We start from the raw sequence: 11,547 nt of genomic DNA on the forward strand, positions 1-11,547 counted from the left end.
TTTTTTAATTTTTTTTTTGGTGTTTAGAGAGCCACAAAAGCATGGGTGAGAATCAATTCCAAGATTTCTTGAAATCAGGAGGAAACTCTAACCACTTAAGCTATCCCTCAATAATCCTATCTCAAAATAAAGGGATTTGCTTAATATGAATGAAGTATAATTTCTCTAAATTTTATATTAAAAATTGATTAAAACAAAGATTAAAATAATCCAAACCCATGATTCATGACCTAGTAGGTGCTCCTTCATTAATGTTGTTGGCCCATGATAAACGATGGCTAGTTGGTATGTTGATTTGAAAGGTTGATGATTCTTGATTTTGCAGCCCAATTTAGGTAAGTGACACTATACAATATCTGACTAAATCATGTTCGATAGGTTAAAAAATGATTTGCATCATACTTGTAGACAAACCGAGATTTCGACAAGATTGGAGATTGAGTGAATGCGAGTCATTAAATTGACACAATTGCTTTAAAAATTGGACAATGCAAACTTCTATAGTAATTTCATTGTGCATATAGTTTTGTTACTTGAACTCTTCATTTTACCTCATGCATCATTTATGACACCGAGCCTAAGCAGCATAAGCGTAGAATATTCTCCTTGTCCGAGCAACATAGGCGTATAGAGTATTTCTTCTAATTTTATTACTGTTTACCACATCATGTGCTGGCTAGCAGGTGCCAAACCTCCACTGCCCCAGCCACGGCCCGGCCGCCCCTACCACCGAGCTTTATAAACAGAAACGACAAGGAACATACAATGACCGCCATCACATCTTTGCATAACAACCAAATACAGCCTGCATATATTGTTAGCTAATTTGTTATTAAAAAAAAAGGTTTCACTAATCCCGTACGTCCTTTTCACTAAAAACTACAAATAGTGAAATGCAAAATGATTGAAGAATAGTATTGCAAGTTAGTTAACTAATTGTATGGCAACTGTAAAATGGATATATATACCTATTGGTTCTTTTTTATATAGGGCATTTGCTTTATTACAATGAGAACAGAAAGAGCAAGTTGTTACAAATGCTTTTTTTTTTTTTTTTTTTGAAGGTAAGGAGAAAGACCCTGATTGTACCTCAACCTTCGTGATTTTTTTTTCCCGGTATTTACGGCTCAGACACTTTGAAAGTGAGAGAGAAGGGTAAGGGATCCCCACCCTCAAAAGTGTCTCTAATAGGGATTGAACCCCCAACGTCAAGGTTGAAAGGTGACAATCTTACCACTAGACCAAGCATAACTTGGTTGTTGCAAATGCAAATTGATACATACTACACTAGAGACTTAAATTAACCAACACCTTAATTACATGACATTCTTCTTTTAAGTTGTTTAGGGAAAAATAAATCACCGAGATATAGGGAAAATTTATGGATAATCATGATATTTGAACATTAGACCATATGTTCCTAGTTTTCATTATTCCACCACCTTAACTGGTTAAACACTTTGCAAGACATGTACTCAGCAACTTTTGGCGTATATGTACATCAATACATGTGTTGTACGCCTGTATACAAGTATTACTTCTTAAATTACTAGTATTTATTAAAATTATTACATGGAGGCGAACAATATTATGGAGTATAAAAATATACGAATTACAATTTTCGATTTAGGGTCAATTATTAGAAACAAATAATCTATAACAAGTATACATAAATGCCCAATTTTTTCTTATATATAAACCACTAACATTTGCCAAAATAGATTAGATGAATATAGAAAGTCGAACTGTTTCACTCAAAATAAGGAGGGAGTACATAACCGATCAAGTAAGATAGAGTCTATTACAAATGAATCAAATTTTCGAAAACACGATGAGTACTCCATGAGTAAAAGTAGTATTACTATACGTACATTAAAAAAAAACAGAGTAATATTTTTAAGGGACGAAAGGAATATACTATCACCTCACCTTAAATGGCAAAAAAAAATTTGATTAATTGCAACCTTGAAAGGGCATTGAAGATAGGTATTATAATATCTTGTCAAACAATTAACAAGAAATGTGTCCTTCCTAATTGTCAAAAGTGGGCCTAAATCCCACGTGAAATATAACGCTGTTCATTGAAAATGAAACTACACTAACCCTTAAGATTTAGACAATTTAATTTATTAACAAATCCATCTCAAATTATTAAACAACCATTGCACGCACATAATTAATTAAGAACAACACCATTTGATATGCAATATAAAGTATAAATGCAATATAAAGTATAACCAACTTTTTAAAAATAAGTCTATAACTCACAAAGCTCTATTAACAAGTACAATAAAGAGAGGTAGCTAAGCCACAAATCAAAAATAGGAGTATTAGCTATAATATGTACTCCTCTAAACATTCTCAAAACAGAAAACAACACCCACAACCAAAATGCACGAGCAAGAGGCTAACCCAAGAGCAAGTTAGGCTCTTAGAGGCTAGCTTCAAGTTGGATCGGAAACTAGACATGGACCGGAAGTTCCATTTGGCTCAAGAATTAGGCATTCCATCGCGACAAGTTGCAATATGGTACCAAAACAAGAGGGCTAGGTGGAAGAGCCAAAGCCTAGAGATGGGCTATGCAACCCTCCAACAAAGGCTTGAGAGTGTGCTAATTGATAATGAAAGGCTTGAAAAGGAAGTTCAAAGGCTTAACCAAGAGTTAGAAAATGTACGCCAAATGTTAGTTGCTTCAACCTCAACATCAAATTCATATGCATGTGATGAGGAAGGAAACTCGGGGTTGATTAATGGTGAGCCTAGTAGTTGCTTTCATAGAGAGCTTTACGCTTGTTTGATTGGCAATAATGAAAGGCAACTTTGAATTTTCATGTCATTTATATTGTAATTCCTCTGTGATGTCCATGTATAAGGATCTAAATTTAGACACTATAGAGGTTATGATAATGTTGTGGTCTTATTATTCATGTTATATGCATATTAATGTTATTTTTAGTGAATTTAGTATAAACTTTATAAGTATATACATTATGCACCATCATGAACTTCTGTTTTTAAAGGTTTTGGTTAGCATTGGATAGGTTAAACTGAATGGTAGCACATCTATATCTTATACTAAAACAATAGCTACTTAGGGGGTGTTTGGTTCACTTAATTAAGATATAAGGTATAGGTTTAGAATGGTTTAAACCCATACCTTATGTTTGTTTTATGATTTTAAGAGTTTTAAATTCATACCTCAAACCCCCAATGTATGGGGTTTAGAAACCTTTGGGGGGGAGGGGAGGGAGGTGGGTTTGGCTTATTCCCATATTTTAAGGTATCAAACAATAGAAAAAAATTTCATTCCATAATCATACCAAACATATGGTATTAAGAATCGAGTTCCAAACCCATACCACTATGGTTTCATTCCTGATTCCGACCCATACCAGTTTGCGAACCAAACGCCCCCTTAAGGAGTTTTTATATTTTCCCTCTTAAATCCCTTTATTTTCCTTCCCAAACATCAAATTCCCTAGCTAGTTTGTACTCCGGTCTTGTTTGAAAAAACTTGCGTTAGCAAGTAACTTTTAGCGATCTAGTAGCGGGTAGCTTTTAGGGTAGTGAGTAGCTGTCAATTACTAGTGGCATGGGTAGAGGTTAGCTGTCAAAGTAACGTAACGGTTGATAACATGAGTGTTTGACAAAAGTAGCGGTAGCAATACTAAAATACATTAAATTCATCCATATTGTTTTAAAAGGTAACCAAAAATTGACAAACGCTACCCGCTACTAATTTTAATGTTTGTTAAGCTAAACGCTACCTCTACTACTAACCGCTGTCCGAACCACTACCTTGTCAAACACGACTTTGTTAATACAAATCTCTACCTCAAACATAGAGCCTCCTTACTTCTTTTAATTGTGGAGTACCTTTTTTTTAAGTATCTGCCTCATCTAATTAATTCACACTGTTTTAACAAAATTGTAAAGTTGTTACCATTTTTTCAACACACTCTTAACTATTCAAAATTTATTGTGAATACAACAACACAAGGATTAGACCAATAACAAATTTTAAATAAGGATTTATAATCATAAATAAATCAAACTTCCAACCATTTGTTCAGGGATTATTTTTTTTTTTTTTAAAAAAAAAGGTAAGATGAAAAACTCTACCAAATTGGCACCTCTTTAAAGTTTAGCCAGCCCAGCTTCGTAGGTTGACACTTAAGAATAGAGGGGGGGGGGAGATAAGGAATCTCCCTACTCCCAATTATTTTGTAGTTAATGGGGCTCTAATTTGTAACCTCAAATTCACAAGGTGAGTTCCCTACCAACTACACCAAGCTTTGTTTAGTTGTTCGGGGATTACTTAGTTACCCTCTATTTGAGAGGAAAAAATTTGGCTCAAATTTATTAGCCCAAGTATGTGACTAAGCCCATAAAATATAACCTTAGAACATTTCACCTAATAAATTCAACCCAAATGGGCCCTTAATCAACAATAATATTCCATTATAGTTCCACTTCAAACTCCATAATACTCTATGCCAAAAAGATATGAGATTTTTATTTAGGGATGGAGAAATTATCTTGTATGTCATGCTTTGTTTAGCATCATTTTTTTGTTTTAGTTTCCTTTTTTTTAAAAAAAAAAAAAAACTGAAAATCAAAAGCAAGAAACAAGAAAAAGGTGTTTCCACTTTCTGTTGTCAATTTTTAAAGTTATCATGATTTTAATAAGTCTAAATAATTTTTTATCATTATGTGACATATATAATATACTTTTAAAAAACAAAAAACCAAAAAAAGAAAACCACAGCGATGCCAAACGAATAGTTATAAGTTTTTATTTTTTTTAACATGTATGCGCCTAAGGAAAACTTGTACCGAAGACATGGAGGCATTGGGCTTGGTACTTTTGAATAATTGTAGTGAGCTGATTGACGTGGGCTTGATCCATATGAAGTCCAAACTCCAACTCATAAAAGCCCAATACATTAGGGAAAGAAAATGTATAATAAGATTAGCAACATGCACCTTATCACTAATCTTAATTCTTATATCACATATCAGATTTCGGCCCTATTCTATTCACCTAATTTATACATGCATATTTTATTATACTTGCATATTTTATTATACTTGCATCAATCGACTATACATATTTATGACCATTAACTTATTTTATTATGCCTTTTAAAAAAAATTAGAAAAAAAATTATATTTTGAAAATATAAATTGAGATCAACTCAACAACTGTTAGGGGTAAAATATGGTCAAAAATAGTATAAGAATAGTCTATAAAGTCAATTGATGCAAATATTGAAAAACGCAGGAAGTATAACCTTTTATAAGTTCTAACAAGTTAAGATAAGATGATAAGCTCAAATAAGAAAAATCAGTTGAAAAGAGTACGTTTACACACTCTTAATATTAAGATTACTCTACTAATCAATAGATCATTAAGTAATGTTGAATAAAAGTACAAGCCCTTACATATAATTTAAAAAACTCATTTTCAAGAAGGATAATCAACTCCGAAATTAAGATAATATTTGTAAGATCCAGATCCTTATTTAATGTATTTACGAGTACAAGTTTAAAAATTAAACTAGTATATATATCCGGGTAATGCTATACAATTAAAATTAGTAGTGTTTCAAAAATAATGGGTAGCATTATTAAAATTAAAAAAAATAAATAAATAAAATTGTCAAAGTCAAAATACATTTAATTTGATAATTTTAATGGGATCATTTGATAAAATTACATATAAAAAAAATTATACAGAAAAAAAAAATTGCGATCATTATTATAAGCTCAAATAAAAATCGTATTAATGGATAATAGAGGCAATTAGCTAGTTACGTCATAAGCTTAAATTAAACATAGGAAGGAAAATTCAACTTGACTTTAGCAACTTACATAACTTTACAAATACAAATACAACGTATATAGTTAAACAAGTCATGCTTCATGCTTTCATCATTTTTGTTATTCATAAATCATTTACCATAACACAATTTTAATTAATTAGTGATTTATTCATCAACACAAAAATGATGCATTTCTTAGAAATATTGGGTACGGTATAAGAAAAGGACGGCATACGTAGATTAACGTACATGCAAACATTATAAAATACGATGAATAAATTGATAATCATAATCTTAATTATTATAAATTGAATTAATCAATGATTAAGGTGTGACTAATTAGATATATAGCGTAATTTCATCATCATTAACGTTACACTAATCATCTTTGCTGTAATGTGTCTGTTTTTTCTGACTTAGAAGAAGGATTTTATGTTGCCAGATGGAGAAAGGAGAGAAAATTCTAAAGCTTACTTCATTATCGTGGCCAACTTAATTAAAAGCAACTAGCCTTCTAATCCGTGCAATGCACGGCTTGTTCATAGAAAATTGCATTGAGAGATGAGTGAGGAAATGCCAATAAATAATTATGAGTGTAATATATAACTGAAAACATAATTAAAGAAATAAAAAATTTGGGACTTTTATTTGAAATGAGAATTAATAGAAAGAAGATTGAGGGATTAAAATCAAAGAGAGAAATTAAAAAGGTTGAATTAAAGATGGAAGATGAAGAAAAAGTGTTTAATGAAAAAGTTAAGAAGAGTTGTATAATTAAAAATAAAAAATATAAAATGACATGTGGCACATTGAGTTGAAGAAGATGATAGGGAAGTGTAAGAAAATGATGACATATGTCTTTTTTGGTTTGGTTTTTAAAATACTAATAAAGTATAGATAGATTGTAATAGATAAGTAATTAAATTGGGTGATTAATTAAACTATAATTAGTGCCACTATCAAATTGATTGCTTGTTAACCACTAATTTTGATTTCGTGGAAATTATGGCTAGCTATTGTTTGGGTGGTATCATCACTATCATGGTATGTATATGTAATGGAGAGCAACATCTTTTTTTATTGCTTTTTTATAATATAAATTAAGTTATATTGATTTCATAAATGTTGGATGGCTTTCAAAAATAGTCTATAGACTTGTGTTAGTGAAAAAACTGTTCTTTTGTTGTTAAGTACAAATGTGATATTATACTTTAATTAGTTTTAAACCTCTTTCAGTACTTAAATTATTAAGGTATATGAGGTGTCGACCAATAATATACGTAGTATTTTTTATATATAAGTATTTTTTTTCCCAATCTCTTTCTATTCTTCTTAAAAAGAAAATTCTTTTTTCTTCATTTCCTTCTCTCATAAACACCATGTTGTATTGTTGACAGTAGTTTGATCAAGAAAGAAGCTCAAGTCATAATTTTTGCTAGTTTTATCACACAAAACTCTCCAATTTGCTTGTTAGGTCGTTGGTTTTTAAGCATTATTCTCACGAGCACTATATTTACCCCTACCATTCTTCACTCTCATCAACTCAGTCAACTTAAAATAAAAAATGTAACTCCTCTCTTTGAAGCAAATAAAAGGGGACAGACAGTAGGGGCCCATTCTGATTTACTAAAATGAACAGAATTGTTTATGAGAAAAGTATATTAGAAACTGAAATGAGCTAAACTAAACTGAAATTAAACCTGAAGAGAACATGCCCTAGATCATAATAATAAAAAAAAAAGTTTCAAACAACATATAAATACTTCATAAATAAATAAATAAATATGCAACAAACTAAGGCAATCTAATGATATAGTAGCATGCATTAAGCTATTGTCGTTGGTAGTTAGATGGTCAATCTATGGTTGGATCTGCTAACACTATAACGCCGTAATCACACTTTATTCTATACTTCATCTACGTATACATACGATATGTTATGTTTCTTTTTGGCTGCGTCAAAAACTTACAGTTGAAACCAAATCCAACCATTTTACAACTCAAAATATTGGGTTCTAGAAGCAATCATTTTACTGTAATAAAATAAAATAATTTGACTCAACTTTCTCAAATTTTTTCCAATGACATAATGCATGGATGAATAACTTAACCGATCGTATACTTGTCAATCTTATATTCGGTTGTAAAATGACATTATTTTATATTTTCATCCATAAAAGTAAATAAATTACTACTTTCGATCTCCGTCCCATAAGATATAAGACATTAAGACGTTTGATTTTTTTTCACTATTTATTATTTGGTTTGACCATAATTTTTTACTAATATAATAAAAATATATTTTATCATATAATCTGTTGTAAGATAGGTTTTAATATAAAGTTCCATAATATAATTTTAGAAATAATTTTTATTAATATTTAATTATATGAAAATAAAGTCCAACTAGTGTATTGACATGTGCAATGTTTGACTGTGTCATGTATTATGGGATAGAGGGAGTATTCTATATCAATCATTTGTCATAAAATAATACTTGCATTTTACAACCTTATTACATGTCACGTTTATTTTGGGTGTTATATGTATGTGTAGTTGTGTACTGATTTTGGCCAAAACATCATTTGAAAGCTATAATCCTTTTTTTTTTTTTTAATACGAGTATAATTTTTTTTTATATTCCGTATATAATTAATGATATCTTACTTGGTGATCTAAATGTTGATGATTGTGGATTAGTGTATAGCACTTTCAAAATCTTTGACTTGACTACATGAAATTTAGAGTTGACTGGTAGGCAGCATGTATGTACAATGCCAAAGAAGTTGCTCAAAGCGTAATTTTGTGATTTGTGTCACACTTTCTAGTCGGGTTTCTAGAGGCTGAACTATTGTAATAATTGGGCCGTGTCAAGATTATGTTTAGACTTTTTAAAGCAGTCTAAACACAAGAAAAAATCCACAGCTAATTAATCTCGAACTGAATATTTTTTTTTTTTTTTTTTCTTTTTATAAACGGATGGAGTACTTAATCTCACCATTTAGTAAGGCAAAGGTAAAAATATGGTTATTACAATTATAATTGATAGGCGATTTAGAATCACACTTGTGTTGTTTGAAGACAATCAATATTTTTGTAAAAGCTGTTTTTCTAACAAAATTGTTCTAATATAATTCTAAAAAGTGGAAAATAGCTGCAAATTAAACAAAGTTTACAAATCTGCTAATATGAGTAATATCTAACTTTTTTGGCAAATTTGTTTGCTTAATTTTTTTGGGCATAAGACCAAGCACTGATTGATACTTGTACATCACATGCAAGATATTGTTTGAATGTATTTATTTTGGCTCAGGTCATTTTTAGGTGTGTGGCAAGTCACTTAAATTAGCCAAAATAAACTATCAAGTATTTTTAACTCATAAACTATACTCGACTCCATATAATTCAATTTCAAGTTAGGAATTCATCACATTACATACTCCCTTTGTATTTATTTAATTTTCTAATTTAATCGTCACAATCGCCAATGTTGAAATTTGACTTAAAATTTTTTAATTTATGAATATTGTATACTTGTAAATAATATAAAATTTTTAACAAATATCAACATCACTATATTTAATCTTATACGAATTATATAGACAATAAATATCAAACTGAAATGCTTAAATAAAAACAGAGTGAGTCAGGTAAAAGTCAATTTTCTTATATCCACCAGTTGATGATAAGCAATATTACTATGGAGTATTATAATAATTCATAAAGGGTGGACACGTCAACGGTTACAAACCTAATCCTGAACTATTAATGACACGTGGACAACGACATTTAAACCCTCAATCCGTTGATATCATCTTATGATATCATCTCAATCCATTGATGATGAAATGACTAAAGAGACGAACATGCACCGAAATTGGATAAAGGGAATAAAAATAAATAAACCAACAATAAAACAAAATCATTCTTCAATTTTTTATTTTCATTTCATGTAATAAAATCATTTAATATTAATAAACACCATCATTTTCTTTATGGTCTACATACACAACCATGAATAATGATAATAATAATGTACAAGAAAATCTACCTTCTATTAAAAACTTGTAAAAAGTTATCATGACAACTAGCACTTGTAAAATTTCTCATACATCAATTGATTCTCCCATTGATTTGGTTCAAAATATTTATCATTAACTCATGTAATATGAAAAAAGACAAATATTTAAAGAGAACCAAAGTATTTTTGTAAATTAAAACTACTTTCTCAGATAGAATTAATTGTCACGCTGATATAATACTTCAAATTGCTAAACTCGTGCGGATGTAGTAGTGGTTTAGAGCCATAACGCGCCGGCTTGTTTGAGAATAGGCACCAATTCACCGGAAAGATGAGTAGCCATAACTTTTTCTAGGCCACCAAAAAGCTCACCACCCACAAACACCAAAGGAAATTGCAAGGTGTTTACACTATTATTATTATTATTGACTACAAATTTTGACAAAGAATTAATCAAAAGAGATTCATTAGCATTACTACTATCAATCTCAAACACAGGAGGATTAACTCCTAACCCAAGCAACAATTTCCTTACCACATGACACATACAACAACCTCGCTTTCCGAACACGATCACCGGATTCTCCTTCACCAAACTCTCCATTGTATTACCATTATTCATATTGTTAATCCCAACATTACCACCACTATCAGAGGAGGTACTCGCCACCGGTACCGGTGGGAGTACATCCCATCTCTTATAGGGCAATGCCTCTTGCATTACACAATATGTGTGTATGTATAAATAATATTTGGAATTATAATATAAAGTTTGAAATAATATTATGAGGGAAAATAAAAATAGTGGAGAAAAGGGGGAGTTTGGTTGGTGGGAAAGGGTAGAATTTTATAGGAAGAGAAAGGGTGATGAGTTGGACGTCAACTATAGGATAGAAGGTGGGGTAAGAATGACGTCATAAATAGCGTCACTTACACTGTGAGTGGGTCGTGGATGACGTCAATAATTGTTGGAAAATATATGGAGTGACGTAAGCATTGACGATGACTTCTTACATATCCAAATAAAATTAAAAGCCAAATTCTATCATGTAATGGCCTAGATTTTTAGGTGGTTACGGTTGTTAATTAATATTATCATGCTATTTAGTTGGTTTAATTAAATACATATAGTTATGTTTAATTTTAATTGATTTATTAATACTAGACTATTTGAGTATCAAGTTTGCGTATTAATTGGTATACTCTTTTGTAAGATTTGGTATGTATAAAGATTGAGTTAGTTGAAGTTCAATGATCTGGCCAAAAAAAAAATTGTTATTTTGATTTTGTTTTGCTTTTAGAGATCATTTTATGTTAGCTTGTTGTAGAGTTTTGTTGTTTAGGGAATTTTTATAATTTTATGGGGACAATTTGGATACGATATATTATATTTTCGAATTATTTCAGTTTTTTGGTGTCAAAATCAAGTTCATACATAATTAGTGTTTATAATTGTCCAAAAATTTTGTTATTGGGAGAGAAAAGAAAAAGAGGTGAAGGAAGTGGTGTGAGATCGAGGAGAGAGAGTTACTAAATTAAAAAATCTCACAATAAAAGTGTTATTACAAGTAGAATGGAGTAAGAAAATTACTATATTTTAACAAATATATTTAGAATTATATAGACGGGAATATTATTGTATATTTCATAAGACATGATGAAATAGAAGTAGGTATGTCAAAAGAAAAACCAAGTTTGTTT

The 11,547-nt window shown here is 30.3% G+C and overlaps 2 protein-coding genes across 2 annotated transcripts; one reads left to right on the forward strand and one right to left on the reverse strand.

Annotated features, from left to right (window-relative positions):
* The first annotated feature begins 2,467 nt into the window (after positions 1-2,467).
* On the forward strand, positions 2,468-2,824 carry LOC110693727 (homeobox-leucine zipper protein ATHB-52). Its single transcript, XM_021870901.1, has one exon. It carries the CDS (start codon positions 2,468-2,470, stop codon positions 2,822-2,824), a length of 357 nt encoding a protein of 118 aa, XP_021726593.1.
* Positions 2,825-9,750: 6,926 nt separating this feature from the next.
* On the reverse strand, positions 9,751-10,685 carry LOC110693685 (glutaredoxin-C9-like). The gene has a single exon (XM_021870846.1). The coding sequence runs from the start codon at positions 10,565-10,567 to the stop codon at positions 10,124-10,126; it is 444 nt and encodes a 147-aa protein (XP_021726538.1). The 5' UTR covers positions 10,568-10,685; the 3' UTR covers positions 9,751-10,123.
* Between the last annotated feature and the right edge of the window lie 862 nt (positions 10,686-11,547).

The sequence above is a fragment of the Chenopodium quinoa genome, unplaced genomic scaffold (assembly GCF_001683475.1).
Source record: "Chenopodium quinoa cultivar QQ74 unplaced genomic scaffold, ASM168347v1, whole genome shotgun sequence".
Classification (NCBI taxonomy): Eukaryota; Viridiplantae; Streptophyta; class Magnoliopsida; order Caryophyllales; family Amaranthaceae; genus Chenopodium; species Chenopodium quinoa.